This window comes from Larimichthys crocea, chromosome XVII, assembly GCF_000972845.2.
Source record: "Larimichthys crocea isolate SSNF chromosome XVII, L_crocea_2.0, whole genome shotgun sequence".
Classification (NCBI taxonomy): Eukaryota; Metazoa; Chordata; class Actinopteri; family Sciaenidae; genus Larimichthys; species Larimichthys crocea.
In genome coordinates this window covers 7,289,495-7,313,667 of record NC_040027.1, presented here as the reverse complement: position 1 = coordinate 7,313,667, position 24,173 = coordinate 7,289,495, and the positions used below count along the sequence as shown (strand labels likewise).

The window sequence follows — 24,173 nt, the reverse complement described above, 5'->3', positions numbered from 1 at the left end:
GATCAATTTTGAACTTTTTATAAATTAAACCTGTTTTTAATGCACATTTTTGAATTTGTGGACAAAAACAGACTCAGGTAATAAATCATGTGACATCGTTACTTCCTGTGAAGAGACATCAGATGAAGATGAAGAGGAGGAGGATGTGACCTTCAGACATGACCCTGGTCACCTCGTTCTTCTTCTGTGGTAGAGAATTAGCTCCAGCAGCTGTTTATGGTGATGAACCTGTCTGTCTGCCTGTCTGTCTGTGTGCCTGTCTGTCTGTCTGTCTGTCTGTCAGTCTTTCGAGTCTTGGCTGTGATCTGACCACTCTCTGAGAGCCAGATAGCCAGCCGGTCGGGGCAGACGAGGTCTGGGTGACAAACCCGAGGTCTGCACACACTCCAGGTCACCCTCCTCCTCCTCCTCCTCCTCCTCCTCCTCCCCCCTTTAAAACCCTGTCATTGCCAAATTGGCTGGAAAAGCAGATAAACATACTGCAGCAGAGAAAGCCTCTCGTCTCCTGACGCTGACTCGTCTCCGTGCCCAGTTTTTTCAGTTTTTCTGTCGTCGGCCAAATTTGTGTGTGATACTTTTTTTTTTTTCCTTTCTTTTTTTTGTGGCGCGGTGCTGACAGAAACATCCTCGCCTCACAATATGTAGGCAGATAATTTGCCATTTATTCTCCTGATGTGTGCAGAAATTCATGCTGTGCTGCAAAATAGCTTCACTTACTGAGAGGGCCAAAGTCAAGCAGCACAGCTGCTCCACGTGTTTAGAACACCAACTTTACCTCATGGTACACACATACATGTTGTCTTTCAGTGTCTGTGTGTGTTCTGACCTGAAGGCGTCGGTCTCGGCGTGGTGGCTGTTGTCGTGGGTGTAACACACTCGGTGTGCGGCCACGTCCAGCTGTGTGAAGCTCATCAGCGGGACCCCGGGCTGCTGGACGGCGTGGACGAGGCCGTGTCCAGGCGGGACCGTCACCGTGTAGACCAGCTCCTCCGGACGGCCGGACGAGTCTGACGCCAGCAGGATGTCGGTGTTCAGGACGACCCGCTGACCCTCCGTCAGACTCACTGCCTTGCTCAGCAGCACTAAGTCACCTGGAGGCAGCCAGAGGGAAAAGGTCAAAACACCAGAGGGAACTGCAGTTCCTCTAACGTCCACTTGAGGCTGGCTCCATAAGTCAAATGTTCAAATATTCAAATGTCCAACTTCACAGCAGAAATAAACATGTTTACAGCCTGGTACAAAAAGACTACGTCCAGGTTTTAGACAGTCTGCGGGGACGTCACAGAAACTACGTCCAGGTTTTGGACGTGACGGAGACTACGTCCAGGTTTTAGACAGTCTGCGGGGACGTCACAGAGACTACGTCCAGTTTTTTCTAAGTCTTAAACTTAAAATACAGAGTGGGAACCACACATATAGAGCGGAAAGTCTTTTAAGAAGCTCTGGATTATTTACATATTATCATACGTGTATTAATAACTCGACATCAGCATTTCATTCTTTAAATATCACAGTTATGCCCCGACGAGCAGAAAACAAAGTGTAAACCCAGTCCACCGGTCTCAGGGTTTTTCTGGAGTGTTGTTGTCGGAGGAGGAGGCGGTGGAGGTGGAGAACCCAGAGGACTCGAGCCAACGCCCCTCCACAGCTGCTCCACCTTCCCTCCGTTAATTATTCACCGGCTGAGGAGGTCGCTCGTTTCTCACCTCGGGTCCTCCAGGATCAGAGGGCATGGAGCCAGAAGGGCCGAGGCCTCGTCGCACCGTGTTCACCCGACTGGCAAACCTGGAACGGTGAGCTGGAAGGAGGCGGGGCGCTTAATAATACATGAACCACGGCTGGCCAGAAGGACCACGGAGGCCCCACAGAGGGACCATGGAGGGACCACGGAGGGATTACGAAGAGATTACGGAGGGACCACAGAGGGACCACGGAGGGACGGTGGAGGGATTACGGAGAGGTTACGGTGGCCCCACAGAGGGACCATGGAGGGTCCACGGAGGGACCACAGAGGGAACATGGAGGGACCGTGGAGTGATCACGGAGGGAACATGGAGGGATTACGGAGAGATTACGGAGGGATCACGGAGGGATTACGGAGGGGCCACAGATCATTGGACACGGAGTGGACACAGTTCATTCAAACTGTGTCCACAAACGTTCTTAAACTGTTGGACAAATTAAATCATTAAAGGTCTTTTAATTGTCCAGATGAATTATTCTTTGAACTTCAGACATTTTATTTCTGTAAACAAGACTTTAAGTTTGACCTCTGACCTTTCTGCACCGCGTGGACGGACATGAAGAAGCTCTGGGTCGGCGTCTCGTTGTCCAGGTCACTGAGGGTGAAGCGGAAGCTGTCGTGACCTTTGAACCCAGCGGCGTTGGTGGCGGAGGTGTGCACGTACCACAGACGGTTCATCTCCACGTCGTCCTGAGTGAAGTTCTGACCAGCCGACAGCTCGATCCAACCCGACTCAGTCTGTGGACCAAAGACACGGTTCAGAACCATCACAAGACTGAGCGAGTTCAGATCGTATGACATCTGATCTGAGTCCTCACCTTCAGCTGCAGTTTGCCAAAGCGTGGTTCAGCATTGAGGAAGTAGTACACCTGGTTTGGGGGGGTGTCCAGGTCCTCGGCCTCCAGAACCACGCTGGAGATCACCCTGCGCTCACCGGAGTTCACCTCCAACCCAGCGTTCCTGAACCAAGGAGAGACGATGAGATGACTCGAGCTTCTACGAGTCCAAACACAAACAGACTAAACCAGAAATCCACAACTCCAGGAGCCTGACCACATTTCACCAGGCTCAGCCACAAAGAAATGATTTGAAGGCCTCCTCCACCATCCACCTCTCCACCCTTCTTTAACAACACGACCATCAGAGGCCAGGTCACAGAACCACCCGACTGAAGGTGCATCCACCTACATCTCACTGAGGAAGATTCCTCCAAACTCCTTCCAACCATCTCCCCATCAAATCCACCTCCTGTATCACTGCTGTCCTTCCTGTTTAAGGTGAGCGACTGTCACTCATTGATCCATCGAGATATTGATTTGTGTAAGTAGCAGAGTCGGAGAGGCCGGCATCTGATTTCCTTTTCTTTTTATGTAGATGGATGATTTGTTTGTCATGTTTGGTTGAATGTTTTAATCACCTCATGTATGCAGATGATTTCTGGCTGTCTAGTGCTGGCCGACAAGCTACTGAAGCTTTGCTCAGAGTATGGAACTGATTCTGACATCAAAGATGATGCAAAGAAGAGAAATATTACGATTGTTTGAAGTAAAGAAGACAGAATGTGCTCGTAATGTGCAGTGAGATTAAATATCTCGGCACAGTCGATGATCTATGAGATGATAACGTCTTTGTTTGTCTGAAATAAAGTTGGAAGAATCATGAGAGCCAGTTTGAACATGACTGCAGATACTTTGACACAAACAGGAAGAAGTCTGAGCTTTTTCCAGCGGGATCATGGAGGTCTCGGGTGGTGGTGGTGGTGTTGGGTGAGGTGGGGGTGAACATCAGAAACCGTCTGGCTGCTTTTTCACTCGTGACTAAAATCCACGCAGGAGAGAGAAGCCGCCACGTAACATCCTGCAGGAACGCAACAAACAAGGCGGCCGGCATCTGCCAAGTCTCCGTGTTACTTCTGCCTCGGCGGTCTTTACAGAACCAGCTCGGCCCGTGCCAACGCACCCACGCACACCAAACTGATCCGGGGACAGCACACACACACACACAGAGGGGGTGAGGACGAGGGGGGAGAAGGGGGAGCGATGGGACAGCAGGAGGAAGCCAGTCAAGGATGCAAATTCCCAATCACTCAAATGAAAATATTATGGCTGGAGGAGGAGGAGGAGGAGGAGGCGACCCGCCACATGTGCACACAGGTTACACCCCCCATCTCCTCCCCCCTCATGTCCCATGTTGACTCCCCTGACCTCGCCTCCTCCTGCTGAGGGTTTCACTGCTGCAGCAAACACTGAAGTGACTTCATCACCAGAACAGCTGCTTAAAATGGAAAATAGATCCGACAGCTCTGAGACTATTAATGCAAAATATAATCACATGATTTAAAATACTGTATTACTATATTACTCTGAACTGAGCCGTTCTGCTTAGTGAGTACTCCCATGTAATGTTGGGAACTGTTACATGAAACGATCTCGAGATCTGAGCTGAAAATAAACATCTGTGTGTGTGTGTGTGTGTGTGTGTGTGTGTGTGTGTGTGTACTTGAGCAGTCGTGGTTTCTCGTCGTTGACCGGCAGCACGGTGACCTGAGCCGTCCCCTGGACTGTGTGGACACCATCTGTCAGCCACAGAGCCACGGTGTCCTTCAGGGTTTCCGTGTCATCGTGCATGTACACGATCTTCATGCCTGCAGAGGGAGGAGGAGGTGAAGGGGAGGACAGGGAGGAGGAGCGTCTGTAATTAGTTACAAATGAAGCGAGTGTTTACCTTCCTCTATGTGTTCAAACATTATATAAACATATATAACCACGCTCACACATACAGAGAACCTGCAGGAGAGGCTGAGGCTTTATATAAGAACCAAACATGACGGATGAAGGTGAACTCTGACCTGCTGCTGAACGTCACCAGCTCAAATCTGGTGAAATCCACTTTAATGCAGAACATGGTATATTTGGAATGTCTCTCACCCTGTCGGAGCTCCTGCAGGGTGAAGGAGGTGACGGGGAGGCTCCTCTGCAGGAGGTCAGCTCCCATCTCTTTGTAGCGGCTCATCTCGGTGCCGTAGATCCCGTTGATCAGGCTGCCGTGAACCGGCGGCTGGATCACCGTGAAGGTCAGGATGTCCAGCGGGGCGTCCAGGTCGAACCCGTTCAGTATGGAGGGAGTCAGCTCCCTCATCCCGCCCTCCTTCACCTGCAGGAGGTGGAGAACAAGAAGAACGTCACGACCAGCACCAGAACGCCGAGCTGTGGGACGGAGGGCGGAGTCTGAGGTGAACGCACGGTGAAGTTGGCGAGCACTAGCGACGGCGTCTCGTCATTGGTCGGATTGATGATGATGTAGAAGGGGACGGGGGCGGAGCGGTGCAGCCCGTCACTCACACTGATGGTCAGCTGGTCGACTGTTGGCTCCACCCCTTTGCTCTCTGATTGGACGTAGTTGATGAAACCGGAGGTCAGGTGGATGAGACTGAAGGATTCTGGGAAAAAAAAGAGTGAGGTCAGGTGTATGCTGAACACACACACACACACACACACACACTGACCCACTCGGACTCCTGCGTTGCTCTTCTCGGAGCCGGGCGGCGGCAGCGTGTTCTCCAGGAAGCCGTGCAGGGGCGGAGTCTCCAGGTGAAAGGTCAGCTGGTCAGGGGGAGTGTCAGGGTCCGAGGCGCCCAGGACGCCCCCACACAGACAGGCGGAGGAGCCCTCGTCCACCACCAGCATGGACTCACCTGGACGGAGATGCAACAATCAGAGACCAGTCAGAACTCACAACAACAACACGTCTGCAAGCTGATTAGTTGGTTCATCAAACTTCCTGTCAAGTTTTCTCTGATTTGTCAGTTCGTCACATGTCACATCATCAGAGGTTTGTTCACTGTCACCTGGGCGACGGTGGTTTCACACCTGTGTATCTTACGATAACAATAACTCACCACAACTGAAGAACAAAATGATTATTTATGGAAAGTTTAACTTGAACTTTTATCGTGTGTTCTGTGTGGGAACCACACACACAGAGCGGAGAGAAACTTTAATTTAGCAGGTCTGGATTATAATTAATAATCCTGTGTGTGTAATTAACAAGATATCAGTTAGTGTCGTCCATCCTCCTGTCAGCTGCTAATGAATCCATCATCCGTTCACTCTGCTGTTAATTAACAAACAAACCCGATCACCTCTGGACCTGGACCGTCCATACTGTCCTAATCTGTGTGTGTGTGTGTGTGTGTGTGTTAATGATGGACAGTTCTGGATCTCGCTGATAAACCGTTGTTTGTCTGAAAATTCACAAACACGGTGAATCTGGACTGTTCTCGTGTCGCCGCGGTAACGCTCTTTATTCACTGCTAATTAATTAAACCAAGAAACACCACATCCGCCTCACACACACACGCCTCACACACACACACCTCACACTCACACACACCTCACACACACACACCTCACACACACACATGCCTCACCCACACACACACACCTCACACACACACACCTCACACACACACACACGCACACACCTCACATACACACACACCTCACACACACACACACACACACACACACCTTGGACAGCTCAGCGAGGCCGGCATTGAATGAACGGTGAGATATGCTGGCAGGATTAGAGAGTTTTCCCGCCGTGTTAATCCGGCCTGCGAGGCGGCTACACGAGGTCTATTGTGAGCGAGGGACGAGGCTTTGTTTGGGTTTGTCATTGTCCACACACACACACACACACACACACACACACAGGGGAAGTGTTAATCTCACTCAGCTGTTTGTGTGTTCATGTAATACCAGCAGACAATAGACAGATTTCACTTAAAACACACACACACACACACACACACACACACACACACACACACACAATGTGCAAACAATGAGACTCAGTTAATCACTGCAGATAACAAACACTGTAAAAAATGAGTTTGGTTTGAGATTTAAGTCGATTAGTTGAATTAAATTAATTATTTTTAGTCGTTTCAGGAAGTTTGTTTCAGGACAGAACAGCTCGTTAAAGTTTAGCTCAGTTTAAATTAAGTTTAATCTGTAATAAAATCATCTTTGATTAAGAACAGATCGACTTTATTGATTCACGTCAGAGCAGCTTGTGTGCACGAGGTGGGTCAGCCGTGATGCTCAGTGTGAGACCTTCAAAATAAAATACAATAAAAATAATTAAAGAACTTTAATCTGAAGAGACTCTTTAAAGAAGCTGATTTACTGTGAGAGAGATTCTTTTAGAGCGGAGGAACAAAACACGTGATTTTTTGCAGTGTGCAAACCAGTACACACACACACACACACACACACACACACACACACATACACACACACACACACACACGTACACACCATCTCCCAGTCATCCCAGTGTGAGTCCCAGTGGTCACTGGTCTCCATTGATAACCACAGAGCTCCTCCAATCCCTCTTCTTGGCTCAGACTCCTGCGAGAGCTGTCACCTGTGTGTGTGTGTGTGTGTGTGTGTGTGTGTGTGTGTGTATGTGTGACGTTACCCCCACCCAGTGCAAGTGTGTGTTGGACTGATAGGTGACAGCGTGTCGGAGCTGCTCCACTGCATTAAGAGGATTGTCAGCAGTGAGGAGCACAACACACACACACACACACACACACACACATATTGAGACAAATGTGTGTGTGTTCAGCAGATCAGCTGATTTAAACCAGCCTCTGGTGGACGTTTGAGGAACTGCAGCTGCTGGGTCTGAGTTCATGTTGACGTCTTACCCAGAGTGACGGCGGGGACTTGGTTGTTGACGGGAAGAACGGTGACGTTGAGGTCGTACACAGGAAGTGTGCCGTGGAGAGGTACGGGTGGAGGCGGGGCGTCTCCATGACAACAGCCGTCCGTGCCGCCGGTCTCTCCATCAGAGATGATCAGGGTGACGGTGTCGAACGCCGGCTCGGGTCCGATCTCTCCTCCTGAAATGTGAACACATGATGGACTCGTTCTGTCGCGTTCCCATGACAACCATCGAATGATTTTTCCCATGATGCCTCTCACCTGTGTGGGCGTAGTAGATGTGTCCCTGCAGCAGGTCCTGCTGGGAGAACTTGTCCACGGTCAGTCCAGCTCTCTGCAGCTCCCCTCGGCCTGGACTCCGGGCCAGCATGTAGGTCAGCCTGGAGTCATCGCTGTCCCGGTCCGTGGCCGACAGGTAGTCCACCGTTACCTGAACCCGGCCCCCCTCCTGGCAGGTCAGCTCCCCGCGAAGACCCCCGCCAAGCTGGGGAGGTTCATCGTTCATCGGTAGGACCTGAGGGCGGCAGGAGACAGATCAGCAGCCTACCGAGGTGGTTCTCTTGCCGGGTTTGGCTCCTGGCATCCCGGGCTGAGTCTGTAAATCACCTCGGCCCTGTAACGTTATTCTCTCACTGACAGACAGATGCCGACTGATCACAGCTCACCTGGATCAGCAGCACGACCTGGACTGAGTTCAGACCGTCCGTCACCTTCAGATAAACTTCATCCTCCGTCGTCTCAGAGTCATCGTGGATGTACCTGCAACACAGACATGTAAATATATTTACATCCCGTATAAATCACTGTTTGTTTCTGGTAATCCCACTGTGTAACTATGTCCAGCTGTACTCAAGTATTTGTTCTGATTACATTACATCTGATCAAACAGCCAATCATCATCCAGGTCCCCAGCAGCAGCTGATATCACTGCCTAGTCCAGCAGCAGTCAGCCCAGCTCGGCGTCTGTCTTTCAGTAAGAAGTATATCTGTAATAAATCTGTAACAAATGTAACTGTGACACAATAACATGGAAACTGTAGGCAGGGACCTTCAGGACCAGTTTTTAGGTCTGAGTCCGAGTCTCAGAAGATTTGTGGGTGAAGACATAAAGAGAGATCACACATTAAAACAGCCACATCCGAACAGCAGGCCGACTCAATGACAGTTCACAGAGGTGCAGACATGTGGCTCTGCACTGTGTAATCAGAGTGAGCGCTCTGTAATGTTCACACAGCTTTGATCGTGTCTGGGCTCCGTGTTAGTGCAAACCATCAGAACAACATCCGACCCGTGGGACGACGCTGTGTCGCCAGAGAGACGTTAAGTTCTGTTCATTCAGACCTGAATCTGATTCTCTGTGAGACAGAGTAGAGTATGTAACGCTTCACACGATGGACTATTTCACTGATTTTGGTGAAACTGGAACATATTTTATGTAACCAGCAGTCAGCAGCTTCTATGGACATGATGGCAGAGGAGAAGAGAGTGAAGAGGACGCTGACGGAGGAAGCTAAGAAGAGAAAAGGAGAGAATGAGCGGGTACCCGTCGCTCTGAGCTCACCGCCAAGCTGACGAACTGAGTGTTTGTACCAACAGGCGTTATGGACTACCAGGAAGAAGAAGAGGAGGTAACCAGGCTCAGCAGCTTCTATGGACATGATGGCAGAGGAGAAGAGAGTGAAGAGGACGCTGACGGAGGAAGCTAAGAAGAGAAAAGGAGAGAGTGAGCGAGCAAGAAGCCGCCGGACAAGAGTAAATGTGGGACTGACTTTTAGTGGTTGGTGAGAGCTTGGTGAAATAAAAGGCTGAAAGACAGACGCCGAGCTGGGCTGACTGCTGCTGGACTAGGCAGTGAGATCAGCTGCTGCTGGGTCTGGTTCTGGTTCTGGGCTGACTGCTGCTGGACTAGGCAGTGAGATCAGCTGCTGCTGTGTTGTTGTTTTTGATCATCAGTAAAGTAATCGAGTACTGGCAGCCCTGCGGGGTCTGACCTGAGCCGGAGTCCTCTCAGGTCCTGCAGGGTGAATCTGTCTCCTGACTGCAGCGCTCGGCCCTGCAGCTCCAGCCGGCCATGGTGAGCCATCCTCTGAACCTCCACCCTCAGCACCTCCTCCCGGCTGTCACGGTCCTGAACCAGGAGGTGCTCCTCAGTCACGAAGGCGCCTCCACCCTCCTCCACTCGCAGCAGGTTAGTGAAGGCCTGACAACCACAAAGACATATTAAACGTTTAAATAAAAAAATCATTCAAGACGTTGACTGAATGTTGACTGAACGTTGACTGAACGTTGACTGAACGTTGACTGAACTGTACAGCCTCTGTTTGACCTCTGACCTCTGGCGCCTGGTCGTCCACGGGGGTGACGGTGATGTTGAAGACGAGGCCGGACACGGTGCCGCCGTGGTGGTCGCTGACGGAGAAGACAAACTGGACGAACAGTGGCTCCGGGCCGATGTCCTCCACGGGGGGCATGAAGGCCACCTTCATGTGGTTCACTGCATGCTGGGAGAGCATTGAGGCGGTTTACTCGAGTACTTTACTCAAATACAGATTACATCTACGAATGATCCACGTCCAGTCTTTACTTGTTGAGGTGCTTTTATTTAGGTTTTATTCTATAAATCTAATTCTGTTTTATTATTTTACTCCGACATTTTTTATGTTTATTAAGAATTTACTTCCGAAACATTTGAGCAGGTTTTAAAATGTGACTTAAATGTTTCATCATTTTATTAAACTGAATTATTCCAACTTATTCTTTTATGTTTCGAGCTGCAGAAATTTAAAATGTTTAAAGATTTTGAATTAAAACCTCACAGCAAATAACATTCTTTAGTAACTTGTGATGTTTGAAGTGCATAAGAGTGAAGTGACCTGAGGTGAGATCATTTATCTGATGATAATCACGTGTATTTAATAAATACTCTTCATGTTTCCTGAACACAGCCTGTCTGTGTTCCTGTGGTTCTGGTTCTGACCTGAGTGAAGGACTTTAACACCGGCACCATGTGGTCTTTCTTCATGGAGTTGGTGCTGTCGGTGTAGAACAGACGTCCTGCGTCCATCAGCCTGAGAATCAAACACAAACATGAGCTCAACACGTCCTGGATCAGTTTCAGCCTGCGGCGCCGTGCCCGTCCTTACCCAGCATGCAGCGGGCTGAAGCAGGGCTGCGTGATGACGTAGGTCAGGTCTGTGTCTGGATGCTCTCTGTCGGTGAAGTGGAGGTGAGCCGGGGTGACGTAAACCACCTCCGTCTCCTTCACCGTCAGAGAGCGGACGCTGCCGGACACTTCCACCGGCAGCTGGTCCTTCACCGGGAAAACCTGGACCACCACGGTCTGGACCACAGGAAGGAGCCGGGTTAGTGTGATGATGAGGATGAGAGCGAGGTGCCGCGCTTGGATCTGATCTGACTCACGTATGTCTGGGAGAGGTTGGGCGGATGGTGGCTGTCGGACAGCGTGATGTCGAAGGAGTCTTCAAACTGCTCGTCTCCTGAGTGCTGGTAGTAGATCTGACCCTGGATCAGATCTCTCTGCAGGAAGCTGTCCACCGGAGCTCCTGCACGGACAGATCATCGATGTTTAGGACGGAGCTGCTGCAGCAACACCAAACATTTGAAGGTGAGAAAGATTCTGGATCCATTAACGAGACTTTAAGCTCGACTATCTGAAGATACCAAAACATGTGACATATGTTCTTCATGAAGACATATTCTATCTTAAATCAAACGTACCCCACCCTTACCTGTCTCATGGGTGGAGGTCTTCCTGACCAGCTGCCCCGCCCGGGGGCTGGAGACGACCTGGTAGAGGATGTAGTCGTCACTGGAGTCCAGGTCAGAGGCTAACAGCATGTACTCCTCCAGCCTCACGGCGCCGCCCTCCTGCACCTCCACCGCCACGTTGTTGATGAGGAACGGCGGAGAGTCGTCTTTGGGCAGGATGTTGATGGGGAACTTGTGGCGGATGCTGTGACGGCCGTCACTGATGCGGAAGACGATATGGTCGCGGGTGGTGTCGCTGTCAGAGTGATGGTAGACGACGGCGCCCTCCCTCAGGTCCCGCACACGGAACATGAACGCCTTCCCGCCTGGAGGGAGCGGGAAACACCACGAGGAGGTTCATGTGGAACAAACACAGAAGAAACCTCAACAAGAATCTAACATCGTCACATTTTAGTGTTTTCATCATCAGTTAATCATGAAAAATAATGACAATGAAAAATCAGGAGATGTCCTCAAATGTTACTTTTAAATCTGAGAATGTGAACATTAAGAAAATTGATTAGGTATTTGTACATAAAAATGTTGATGAGATGTCCTCAGATAAATTTAGTTTACTGTCACAACAGACTAAAGATTTATCATTTAACATTTAAGAAGCTAAAATCAGAGAATTTTGACACATTTCTTTAAAAAATGACTCAAACACATCGATGAGTTTGATGTTTGATCACTGACATCCTCAAATGTCTTGCTTTTTTCTCAGAGGATGAAATATTATATATAAGAAGAGTTTGGACGTTTTTCATTAATTACTCAAAAGAATAAATTTAGTTCAAAGCTCAATGTGAAGTCCTCAAATATTCATAGTTCACTGTCACAGAGGACGAAAGAAACCAGAAAATATGAATATTAAGAAACTGAAAATTTAGAAGAATTTGTCCCCAGATTTAAAGAAGAAATATTTGGACAAATAAATGTGACAATTTAAAAAATATTTCTATATTTTTATATTTTTAGCTCCTTAAATTCATGTTTTCATGATCAGCTGATCTGTGCTTCAAACTGAGTCTGAACTGGTTTGGACCGAACACGACGAGCTCGCGTGTCCTACATGAATGGAATGTGGCCGGTCCATCTGTCAGCTCTCTGCTGGCTGGCCTCCCTCACACTCTACATCATGCTAAGGCTAACAGCGTCGCGTCACATGACTGGCGGACATGTGTTGTTGTCAGAGGACGGCTTCGTTTCCAGCCAAAGCTTCGCACTTTGATTCAATTACCGTCTCCAACACATGCGCCGGCTTTTTTTCTCCCATTGTCACTTGGAAATAACAAGTTTCTCTTAGCGCCTGAAGGCACCGCGAGGCGTTGGATTGGGTTGGTGCTGTGAACACCGGTGGGGTAAAACATGGCGTCCTTCCCGGTGGCCGTCCGGTTGCCAGGATTGGGGCTTCCTGTCTCCCTGCACGTGCCAGAGAGACAGAAGGGCAAGGTCAGCAGACAGATTGAGAGACGAGCGGTCGCGAGCCCGAACCTCATTAGCAACTTTACCGAGGGAAAGCGGCTACTGGTCCAACTGATGGAAACAACTTGGTAATTGGGCCCAAAGGTGGCGTTGGGCAACAGGCCCATAAAGGAGAAGATGGGAGGACTGTGTGTGTGTGTGTGTGTGTGTGTGTGTGTGTGTGTGTGTGTGTGTGTGTGTGTGTGCAGCAGGACAGGCAGCCATCCATTTGGCTGAAGGCGTTGGACCGAGCCTGCAGTGACGTCGCAGCATGGCGGGTCAGTGGCGCCCCCCTCAGAGACTCGACTCCATCCGAGGATCCTTACGGGGCCTCGAACACGTGAGCGCAGCGGAGCCAAACTTTTGTCAGCTTTGTTCCCGCCTAACGAGAGCGGCAGATAAACACGAGTCCGGACTGATGAACGGATGACGGGCGGAGGAAACGGGCCCAGTGGGACAAAAGTTTCAACGAGCATCCGACTGCTGTACGGATAAATATGACTATTAATGACAGAGAGAGGCTGCAGGTAATACACAGAGAATAAAGAATAAATATACATCAGCATCAAAATATGACAAAAGTACAGATGGATCATATTTATCTTAATGACTTTATATCCTGCTCAGTAACATTCAGACTAATGATGTTTAAAGATTCATTTCCATACTTAATATTTGTAGTTTTTCTAGTTTTTGTAGAAGCATGTTGATTTATCAGTATAATGTGAAACCTTCTGACCCAGTTTGGATAAAGTTCTGAAGCTGTGGTCCTGGTTCTGAACACAGATGACTGTGGCAGCCCTCACAGTCACTCACAGACCGGGTCAGACAGGAAGCAGTCCGCTCTGGCGGGTTGAGAACCGCTGACCTAAAGCTGAAGCTGAATGAATCCGTACACGCAGAGTTCGTTAGTGGAAGCTCGCTGCGAGGTCATCAACGTGTCGCGTGTTCGGAATCATCTCAGAGCTGATGTGTCGGTTCAAACCCTGAGCAGCCATGAAAGGTTAACTCCCCGCCTGAACCCCTCAGGACTCCCTCCCTCCCTCGCTGCCACCTCACCCCCTCGCCTCCTCCCCCACTGCCTCCTCCTAGCTGGTAGCATGAAAACCTGTTTGGGGACAGTGCATCTGCTCCCTGTGCACGGCGGCATGAAATGGCATAAGTCCCTCCAATCTGCTCCGTCCCTCCGCTCCCCCCGTTTGAGACAAAGAGGACGTCTCTGGGCGCGCTGGGCTGGAAGGGACCGACGTGGACCGTGAGGGAGGCAGCAGCAGCCCCGGCGCTGCCACGGCCCCTGGCAAAGTGGCCGCGGCCCCATTTTACACCTGATTAGGAAACACATGCAGGGCCACGAGACATATGCTTCCCCAGCCACACCACGGTCCCTGACGGATGGGCAACACATGGAGGAAAAAGGGCGGAAAAGGCCAGACGACGTTCTCTGGGAATTCCCAGGGCGGTGTGTGTGTCGGAATACCAGCAAGGATTAAAGGAGCGAGGTGAAGCAGAGGTCCAGTTTAAGGACGAGCCGGGACTCCGTCGCTGCATGTGAATAAAGTATCTGCGACCAACCAGCCAGTCCTGAGGTGACCCTGCTGTCGGTAATACACTGACCTCTGACACTGAGGCGTCCATGCAGGGGTCCGTCCACGGCCACCAGGTAGACAGCATTGATGTTGTCGCTGTCGACGATCTGCAGCTCCTCCCATGTGATCGGTCTGGACTGACCCTCCAACAGGTCCAAACCTGACACGAGAGAGGACGCGTTCACACGTTCTCTTCATGGTTAAAACAGTATAAACGGACCCGTGCCGTCTTTACGTACCCATGTTCCAGGAGACTCGGGGGGCGTTTGTTTCAGCTGCCCTGATGGAGATGTGGACCATGATGGGGGGGCTGGTCACATAGGACCCGTCTATAACCTGGAACTCCATCTTAGATCAGATAGATTGACACGTTCCATGAATTATAATGATTAGATAACATATTTAATGATCTCACTGCTTCAGATTAACGTAACATCTGTGTCCTCTGTCATAGTTAGCGTAGCCTTCAGTACCTCATAGTTCCTGCGTTGTGACTGGCTGCTGTTGGGAGGCTGGTAGGCCACCTTCATCTCATGGAGGTCCAGCCACGTGAAGGACGTGATAGGCTTCGTGTGATCGTCCAGGTGTGTGATGTAGCCCTCGGCAGGCGGGGCGGTCACGTTGAAGACGAGCCTCTCCTGCGGCGTCTCGTGGTCTTTGGCGTCCAGGGCGGCGGTGGTGAGCGGGGTGAGGATGAACTGGTCCACCTCCAGGATGAAGGAGGCCATGAAGGCGGCCTGGGGCGGCTGGTTCTGCATCGCACCGTGGATCAGAACCGGCAACCACACCGACTCCGCCTGTGAAGAGAAGAAGACGATGAACCTAAACAGGTTTTTCTGTCTTCTGTTTAAAAGTGCGTCTTTGAGGACACATGCACATTTTAACACAACATATCTCCCAAAGAAATCAACACATACTGCCACAGCCTCTCTGTTCTACGTGGTGTTGAAGAGTAAGCAAGTGATGAACCCAGAAAAAGACAATCAGACGTGTTGGAAATGACAGCTCTGTGATAAAGACAGTTTATGTGCTAACAAGCAGGAAAAATGGTTTTAAAGGATTTTTGAGGCCTCCTGAAGAACCTCCTGCTCCACATCCTTCCACATCACAGAGCTGAGAAAACACAAGTGAGATGTCACCTTCTGACTGCCAACAAACCTCCAAGACGTCTCAGTCGCTAATCTCGCCTGGAAAACTTCCACATCCAACTTGGATATGACTGAATCTGCAGTTTATTGTTGGAGTAGCATTACTCCACCTTCTTCACTCCAAGAAGTTTTCCTCCATCCAACCTGTCAATCGTTTTATTTATGGATGGTGCCTGTACCTCCAGCAGCGCCCTGGTGGCCTGCTCCCTCAGCTCCACCCTGATGGGGATGTAGTCGATCTCTGGTGATGGAGGGCTGAGGTGCTGGTACTTCAGACCGGAGCTCAGGAAGTCCTGGCAGCTGGTTTTGAGGAAACGGACCTCCTTGGTGTCGTGAAGACACGGTTTGTTCCCCGGACAGAGCGCCGCCGTCTCTCTGCCTGAAGGGCGCCAACAGACAGACAGTTGGAGACCAATCAGATCTCTTCGTTATCTGACAGTAAGCTTTACATGTTGTAGCGGGATTACAATCCAGATGTGCTCGTACCTTTCCTCTGTGTGGAGTCCTCCTCCCTGACCAGCTGACCCAGAGCAGGGACGCTGGTGTCGGTGGTCATCAGCCTGATGGTGCAGACCAGGTCTGACGTGGTCCGGATGTTCAGGATGGAGCTGTCGATGGCGTTGGATAAAGCATAGAACTGAGGAACCACCAGCGGGGCGCTGCCCAGCTCCACCACACCAGAACCTGAGTCCACCACCCGCACAGGGAGAAGTACCGTCTCCACCAGCGTGTCCGAGGACGTGAACCTGCACACAGATACAGCACACAGAGTCTTCAGGGTTCATGGAGTCTCCACATCATTGTTAAATAAACTGTCATCAGAAACATGCTACATAAAAACCAGGAGGCTGAGTCTGACCTGTAGACTCTCAGCATCACTGAGTCCTCGTCCAGCTGAGGACTCCCGTTGTGGATGTATTTCACCTCGTCCTCTAAGAAGCTGCAGTCAAACACCTGCAACAACAAAACACCAGTCACACCAGTCACACCAGTCACACCAGTAACACCACCTGTGCTGGTTCATTTGGACTCCTCCTCACCTGTGGAGTCAGCCTCCCCACTCTCTGAGTGACAGGTTCGTTCATCACCACCTCCACCTTACAGTCTGCAGTGGGATCCTCGCTGATCTTCAGCTCCTTCTCTGTGATGAACGCTGATCGGCCTCTGATGACCTGCACGCCCGAGTTCACCTCAACCAGGCGACGCCCACCGCAGACCACCGCCAACGCCAGCAGCAAGAGCACGCCGACGGCAGCCATTTTGGATGAGCGATCAGATCTTCTTGTTGCTCAGGTGGAAAGTTTTATTCTGCTGATGGAGCCTCCACCCACATCACTACACCCTGCAGAGGACAGAAGAGTTCACATGGAGTCATCATCCTTCATCTAACGATGCATGGCACAAGCCGGAGCTGGTGAGACGATGCAGTAACATCTGTGAATTTGAACGTTTGATTTCAGACACAGAAAGTTCTCAAACCATGTCGTTAAGTTATTTTGTTATTTGCTCTGAACATCTATCAGGCAAAATGTTCTGACCTTTTGAAGATCTAATAAAAGTCCTTCATGTTTCCTCCCATCTTAACTTCCACATGTCGTAGGTAAAGTTTGTTTAATGTCTGACCCTCTGCTGACCCCTGATGCCTTCTGGCAGTTTAAAAATCCACATTTGTGGCTCCCACCCTGTGACCTGCCGGAGCCAGTCGAGATCTTTTAAGAAGCTGCTAAAAACTCTCCAGTTTCATAAGAACTTTGTCCTGTGATGTGTTGTTTGGTGAACAAGCTGCCTGACTCGACTTGACTCGACTCAACTCTCTCCTTCTTTCTTGTTTTCCATTGTCAGTTGCAGATACTTGATACTGAACACTAAAAACACTGTCGACCAATCACTGAGAGAATCGTCACTGTACACGTCATGCACATCCTGACGTTCCTCTGTTTCATCGTCCTTCATCATTCTCAGTTTGTTGAGTTTGACGTCATGATCAATGAACAATCCTGCCTCTGTTGAGGAGGAACCAGCTGCAGTGGAAAAGGAAATCAAGAAAACCCAGCACCAAACACATGTTGAGTCCGGCTGAGCTGAGCCAAGCCGTACCATGCAGGAGTTAAACCAGGCTGAAAGGCTCAGTGGTTCTGTGCTGACCAGCCAAAACAAAGAACCTCTCCAGTTTTTAGAGCTAACAAACAGCTGTAAACCTGACCTTTGACCTCTGTCCAGAATACTTACAATGCAAAGTCCTGACCAGCTCCAAACCTTCTACAACATCACCACGGTGATCAGCTGCTCAGCTCTGAATCTACAACTGCACAAAACTCCTCCAAACCCTTAAAAAAACCTCCCAGCATGCAGCTGGCCAGCCTTCTCCCCCCCCCCCCGCCGCTCCACACTCCCAGCCGGAAAACGCTTTCACCCTCCATTTCACTTCAAACTAAAGCCCACTGCAGGAAACAAGGGGTTAATCTGCGTGACCCCGCAGAGGTGCTGGAAATGGCATGAGATGGGTGGAGCGGGGGGAGACGGGGGAGGACAGGGGGAGGGTGTTTTCAGGATCAAAGCAGGGCACCAACTGGAGCCGGCGTGTCACTTCCCATCCAGCCAGATGAGCATCGCTTCGTTAGTTTGAGGTTTCAGCTCATGGATGTGTGTTAACCCCGCGGTGCCGCTCCTGAAAACACACCGTACATGGTGCTGAGTAACAAACCCACAACAGAAAAATGTGTAAATAGTTTGAACATCTGTGAACGGAACAGGAACCGCCAGTTGGACAACTTCAGCAAACCAACATATTTCTGATATCAGAAAAGTTTGGATGTTTCCATCCAAATGTGACGCAAACTATAAATGAGTTTGTTTCCAGGATCGTCAGTAGGTGGCGCCAACAGCCAGAAAACCAGAAGAAGCTGACGTCATTAAAAGAAGCTCGGCGTCTTTCAGCCTTTTATTTCACCAAGCTCTCACCAACCACTAAAAGTCAGTCCCACATTTACTCTTGTCCGGCGGCTTCTTGCTCGCTCACTCTCTCCTTTTCTCTTCTTAGCTTCCTCCGTCAGCGTCCTCTTCACTCTCTTCTCCTCTGCCATCATGTCCATAGAAGCTGCTGAGCCTGGTTACCTCCTCTTCTTCTTCCTGGTCGTCCATAACGCCTGTTGGTACAAACACTCAGTTCGACGAGCTCACCGCCAAGCTGACGAACTGAGCTAACAGCGGCTACAGCTGTCAGCAGTTTACTTCACTGTCCATCATAAACTCTGTAAATCACAGAGAGTTGAGGCGGAGCAGCCGGAGGACATCAGAGGGAAAACCAGAAAACATTTCCTCCATAAAATATGATCCAGTTTCACCAGAATCAGTGAAATAGTTGGTGCTGGGTGACTTAGTGCGATGAGCATCTACAAACATCGCAGTATGTCTGGTCTTCACTAACACTCAGTTTAATTTGTTTTATGCAGCTGAACAAAATAGAAGTTGACAGCTCCACCAGCTCACCAATTGCTCAATTGTTGGAAACAATAAACTCGGAGGCTCGAGGCTTCCACAGAAATGTCTTTAAACTGTGTTATGTCTAGAAAAATTAAAAAAACATGCACATTAACTGAAGTTTTGCTCCAGTTTAAACTTCTAAACTTCAGTTTGTGAGTGAAAATGAACAAATCCAAACATGTTTCACTCCATTAAGTTGAAGTTGCTTCTTCTTTAAAACATGAAAAAATACAATATGCATGTTTTAATGTACACACAGCGCTGTGCCTCTATGGACAGTCCAACTATTTGATGCATTGCAATAAAATGTTGTACAGACATTCGTAGTCACCACACGGTGACTTTTCCTCAAAGCCTCACTGCTAACACGTCTTTGTCTTCCAGTTTTACAGAAACAGTGAACTTTAGCTTCAGTGTCTCGTTACCTCGGTTACAGTCGAGCCCTTCAGAATAAGGTTATCCCAAAAGTTTTTCAGTCAACAGATTTCCCTTCCACACCGTCTCTCTCAGAGGAATTGGTTTTACCTGCACAGCCTGTGGATCGGTGTCCTGTCTCTGCAGAAATGTGTTGGATGGATCCAAACAGCAGGACTCAGGCTGAGGCAGGACGTCTCTTAAATGATCCACCAGCTGCTGCTGCGATGGCTGGAAGTGACTCACTGCTGCTGAATGGGAAACATACACTGCAGCTCTGAGGTGAACTGACACGGTTCTGAATGAAACAGGATAATTAAGTACAGATCTGACCACAGCCGGACCCACACAGGTCTTTGAACACTGAGGCTGACAGTTTCTGGACTCAGGCCGTCTTTAGATGGTACAGTAACTGTGACCACATTTAAAACCTTTAAATTCAATTAGTTTCATTACAAACATGCCGAGTGCTCCTTCAGATTTACATGATTTAAACAGTATGTTAGTTTATCTGTGTCTCAAACTTAAATCACCCAGCGGGCCGCAATAGATGACTGGGACTAGGTCGTAGGATTAACTTTTATTGAAACATTTAAATATTTAACCATAAAAATGAATAAATATTTCTTTTCTTCAACAATAACATCAAGTAAAGTGAGAACATTTCCAATGTGGCTGTTCAAATCTTTTAAATAAAAATGTGTTTGTGTTAATTATTATTGCTTATATTCCTTCAGCACAGCCACGTTAGCACATAGGTGTACCTCATATATATATATGTAGCCAGGACTGCCCCTGCTGCCACCTGTTCTCCAGGTCAGGGAGGGGTGGTAGCTGTTGCAGTGCATAGTGGGATTTGTAGTAGCCTATGAGTGGCGGGAGTGTGAAATTATCTGTTCATACAGTGAGTTTATCTGTTCATACAGTGAGTTTATCTGTTCATACAGTGAACATAGATGCAGGTCTTTAGCAGCTCTGTGTTGTTGCAGCAGGTAGCATCTGCCGCTCTGCAGGAGCTGAACTCACTGCAACAAAAACACTGCAGAGAAAGTTTCCACTGAACTCCTGCCACTTTAATCACATCCTCAGCCCGTAAAACTGAAGGGACACACTTACACTACGATGAATGTGTGTGTTTACGAGTGTGTGAGTGTTTTAGATTAGAAACAAGCCAAAGGACAGAAGAATGAGAGAATGAAAGAAAAGGAAATCCCCTCGTTTTCCACTAATCTGTGTTTCTTCTCTGTCTCGAGGCCTCAAGGCAACAACCAAGTGTGCGTGAAGTGAAGTTGGTTGGTTGGCACCTACCTTATTGGAGCTCCTCTGTTCGTCTTCTTCACCTCCTGCACACGCTCAGAGGAAGAGGAATGCTGTCACACACACACATTCACACACACACACACACACACTTCACACTCACCTCCCCCTTATTCCACAGCTCGCCGTCACCCTGAGACGTCTGGCATCCAACAACAGAGAGAGAGAGAGAGCGGGGGTAAACTGTGAGATAGGAGAACAAAGGGCGAGCAAGTTTCTTCGACTGGTTCAGTCTTAAAGACAAGAGAGAGAGAGAGAGAGAGAGAGAGAGAGAGCAGACAGGAAATGTGCTGTGAGGTTTCCAGGACTTTTATTTTTACAGCCCCCCGCCTCACCGCCTCCAACTCTCTGTCTTTATGTGACGCAGATAAATGTGAAAATCCAGCAAAAACCTGAACCCACTGAACCAGAACCACCGAGGACGTCAAGCTCCTGATTAGTGTCATGTGATCACTTAAAATACCATTTAAGAGTTCATGAAGGTGACAGGACTGAGCTTTAAAAACACGATCTGTGGTAACTGTGTCCAGCTGTACTCGAGTATTTGTTCTGATTACATTACTTCTGATCTACCAGCCAATCATCATCCAGGTCCCCAGCAGCAGCTGATCTCACTGCCTAGTCCAGCAGCAGTCAGCCCAGCTCGGCGTCTGTCTTTCAGCCTTTTATTTCACCAAGCTCTCACCAACCACTAAAAGTCAGTCCCACATTTACTCTTGTCCGGCGGCTTCTTGCTCGCTCACTCTCTCCTTTTCTCTTCTTAGCTTCCTCCGTCAGCGTCCTCTTCACTCTCTGCTCCTCTGCCATTACGTTCTCTGTTGTCCTCATTAATTCCCGGGTTGAAACACAAACACTGGTCACTCCAGCTGACCTGTTCACCTCTGTTATAACACACACACACACACACACACACACCGTGTTATAGCTTCTACAGGTGATGTAGGAAAATCCTCTTTAATGGAGGAACCAGCAGCAGGTCCTGATTCTGCCTCTGATATTAATAACAGACCACTGATCAACAACCTCACGCTGGGTTCAGATCCAGGATCTGTTCAGATGGTCTTTCCTGTCAGGACTCAGCCAATAACTGACCTCATAACCTGCGTGAGATCCCCGGGAAGTGCTGAGGGCCGACTTCCAGGAGCGAGAACGTAAAGTAACATGGCGTCTGAAGCGGTGTGTATGATAGCGTCTGTGTTGTGACCCCGAACACGTGTCAGTTGTCGTCCACTTCACGGGATAAAACCATCTATCATCGTTCAACACAACCTCATTTTGATGCGTGCACACAGACACAGCAAAGGAGGCTGGCTGAGGTGTGATTGTGCATGAAGTGGAAACAGTGAATTCAGATATCTGCATATTTCCCGTCTTGATTATGAAGCTCTTCCTGGGCTCACTGTACGAAGCAGGCGGAGCAGTTTCCAGAGTTTCCAGGGTCTGAGTGTTTAAACACATGTCAGAAAAGCACAGAGCGGCAGCTCGGCCTGTGGAGGGTCCGATCGCTGGGAAAACCATCCAGGAGGAAGGAAATGTGCTGAAGAACACGACCAGGATTTATGTACTGATTCGAAGTATGTGGACTTTACTCATTACTTTCCTATCCACAGAAAACCACGGATAAGCTGCATATTACAGATCATTGTAATTTAACAAAGCAGAAATATACTGTATAAATAATAAAGTAAGAACTTTTATTGACATAACATTAATGACATAATACTTAAAAAAACAGTTTGTTGAGATAATGTCTCATTTTAATACATTAATACATTTATTTATGTTTTTTGTGCTTTTAACTTTACAGATACAGATACAGTTACTTGTTACTTTCATTTTACATACAACTTGGCTTGATTCAATTATGTAATTATTTTTATTGCTTTATTCATGAATTCTGCTTCCTAAGAACTTTTAATTTAATTTAATAAAGAAACATTTGAAGCAGAAATGATTCTGGATGAAAACAACGTCATTGTTTCTTTAGAGAAAATGTTTAGAATGACAAAAGTCGCGTGCACGTCTCAGAGGTCAGAGGTCAGAGGTCAGATAAAGAAAGTTTGTCTGTCACATGATTTCAGTCCATTTGGAGCTTCAGTGCCAGAGACGTCGCTGCAGCTCCGCCTGACTTCCAGTCGACCGTCCGGCGTTCTCTGATCACTTCTGACTGCTACCCTTTGCGTGGTGACTTCAGCAGACTTTGCCACGGCGTTTGGCCCCGTGCCCACCTCCTCAGGCCCCCCGGGGTCCCTGTCAGCCTGACGCCGTGACTCCTGCACGGCCTGAAATTAATTTCCCTTCCTCACTGACCCATGATTAAATCCTGGAACAATCTGTGCTGACGAGCGCAGGCAGAAAAGAAACAAGAAGAAGAAGACTGAGTTACTTTGTGGGCCATGAACGTGGAGGACATTTTGTCCTCGTGTTCATGGATCTGTGTCGGCCGTCTATCTGTTGGCGGTCGACGCCTTCTAACAGATCTGTTGGCTGACAAAGTGAGAATCTGTTCACGGCGCTTTGAACGGCAGTTTTCTGGAGTTCGGTAATTATCAGGTAAGCAGCCGACACCTTCCAGTCAAAGCTGAGGGTTTGTGCTCAGCCTCTTTACAGCCACGAATGAAGTGAGAGATTAAAGCGGCTCGGCTTTGGAGCCTCTCCACCGCCGATGTGTTGGCAGGAGAATCAGAGCGGCGGGCCCTGCCAGCCTCGTGGCACCGGTTCAGCTCGGTGGCAGCGATTGCGTTCCTCCCTCCCCCAGCGAGAGGCTGAGGAGGAGGACGTCTTTATTAAGAGATTCAGAGTGAAAGCTGAATATTCCTCCATCATTAGTCTGTGTGGTCTGTAAACGAGCTGGAACAGCAATAAATCTGTCGCATCGTTAACACGCACGATCTCCACTTCCTGTCTGCAGAAAAAAGATTTCTTCACATCCACGAGGTGTGAACTCCACCTGTCTCATCATGTGACCAGTTATTCTGCAGAGAAATTAATATAAGCAAAGATTTTTAAAATTGGTTAATCACTAAAAAACTAATAACTATATTTCAGGCTTCATAAGATAAATCTTATTAGTTTACATGAATGTTTTACCTTTACATTCAAACTAACCTTTTTTTTTTTTTACAGTAGTGTTCTGTTGTTTTTAAATTGATTTAATTTGGAATTTTAAGTTAACTGTCATTAGTTTTATATAATAATGTGTACTCTGCAATGTAATTTACCGAAAATGACAATTATTTTATTTTTAGATATTTTAGAGAGAGAGAGAGATGGGGAATTCAGGAAAGAGCCGCAGGTCGGATTCGAGGACTGAGCCTCTGAACACAGGGCGTCTGCTCTACCAGCTGAGCCCTGAATATCACATTTTTTGTACAGAAAAATGACATTATTATTATTTATACAGGATTTTTCTGCTTTCTTAACTTACATACACATTTATGTAAAATGACAATAAGTTTCTGAATTTAAATATATGGCTCGTTATATAATGTATACTATACTTTGTATATTTGTATAC

The 24,173-nt window shown here is 48.5% G+C and overlaps 1 protein-coding gene across 4 annotated transcripts in view; it reads right to left on the bottom strand.

Moving 5' to 3' along the window:
* Nucleotides 1-21,231, bottom strand: part of frem1b (Fras1 related extracellular matrix 1b) — a 35,466-nt gene extending 14,235 nt beyond the window's left edge. The window contains exons 1-25 of one of the 4 annotated variants that reach the window (XM_027290530.1): nucleotides 20,648-21,231; nucleotides 19,451-19,590; nucleotides 16,483-16,784; nucleotides 16,302-16,396; nucleotides 15,929-16,188; nucleotides 15,622-15,821; nucleotides 14,768-15,091; nucleotides 14,534-14,642; nucleotides 14,323-14,454; nucleotides 11,226-11,570; nucleotides 10,897-11,039; nucleotides 10,620-10,816; nucleotides 10,454-10,544; nucleotides 9,810-9,977; nucleotides 9,468-9,676; nucleotides 8,142-8,235; nucleotides 7,738-7,990; nucleotides 7,461-7,655; nucleotides 5,250-5,438; nucleotides 4,987-5,183; nucleotides 4,672-4,897; nucleotides 4,244-4,388; nucleotides 2,563-2,704; nucleotides 2,278-2,482; nucleotides 827-1,091 (exon numbers count right to left, since the gene is read on the bottom strand). In XM_027290530.1, the coding sequence (XP_027146331.1) occupies nucleotides 827-1,091; nucleotides 2,278-2,482; nucleotides 2,563-2,704; nucleotides 4,244-4,388; nucleotides 4,672-4,897; nucleotides 4,987-5,183; nucleotides 5,250-5,438; nucleotides 7,461-7,655; nucleotides 7,738-7,990; nucleotides 8,142-8,235; nucleotides 9,468-9,676; nucleotides 9,810-9,977; nucleotides 10,454-10,544; nucleotides 10,620-10,816; nucleotides 10,897-11,039; nucleotides 11,226-11,570; nucleotides 14,323-14,454; nucleotides 14,534-14,642; nucleotides 14,768-15,091; nucleotides 15,622-15,821; nucleotides 15,929-16,188; nucleotides 16,302-16,396; nucleotides 16,483-16,701 (4,403 nt within the window). In that variant the 5' untranslated portion in view covers nucleotides 16,702-16,784; nucleotides 19,451-19,590; nucleotides 20,648-21,231. The remainder of the gene's footprint in view (nucleotides 1-826; nucleotides 1,092-2,277; nucleotides 2,483-2,562; nucleotides 2,705-4,243; nucleotides 4,389-4,671; nucleotides 4,898-4,986; nucleotides 5,184-5,249; nucleotides 5,439-7,460; nucleotides 7,656-7,737; nucleotides 7,991-8,141; nucleotides 8,236-9,467; nucleotides 9,677-9,809; nucleotides 9,978-10,453; nucleotides 10,545-10,619; nucleotides 10,817-10,896; nucleotides 11,040-11,225; nucleotides 11,571-14,322; nucleotides 14,455-14,533; nucleotides 14,643-14,767; nucleotides 15,092-15,621; nucleotides 15,822-15,928; nucleotides 16,189-16,301; nucleotides 16,397-16,482; nucleotides 16,785-19,450; nucleotides 19,591-20,647) is intronic. The other 3 variants (XM_027290529.1, XM_027290533.1, XM_027290531.1) reach the window with 3 other exon arrangements.
* Nucleotides 21,232-24,173: the final 2,942 nt, after the last annotated feature.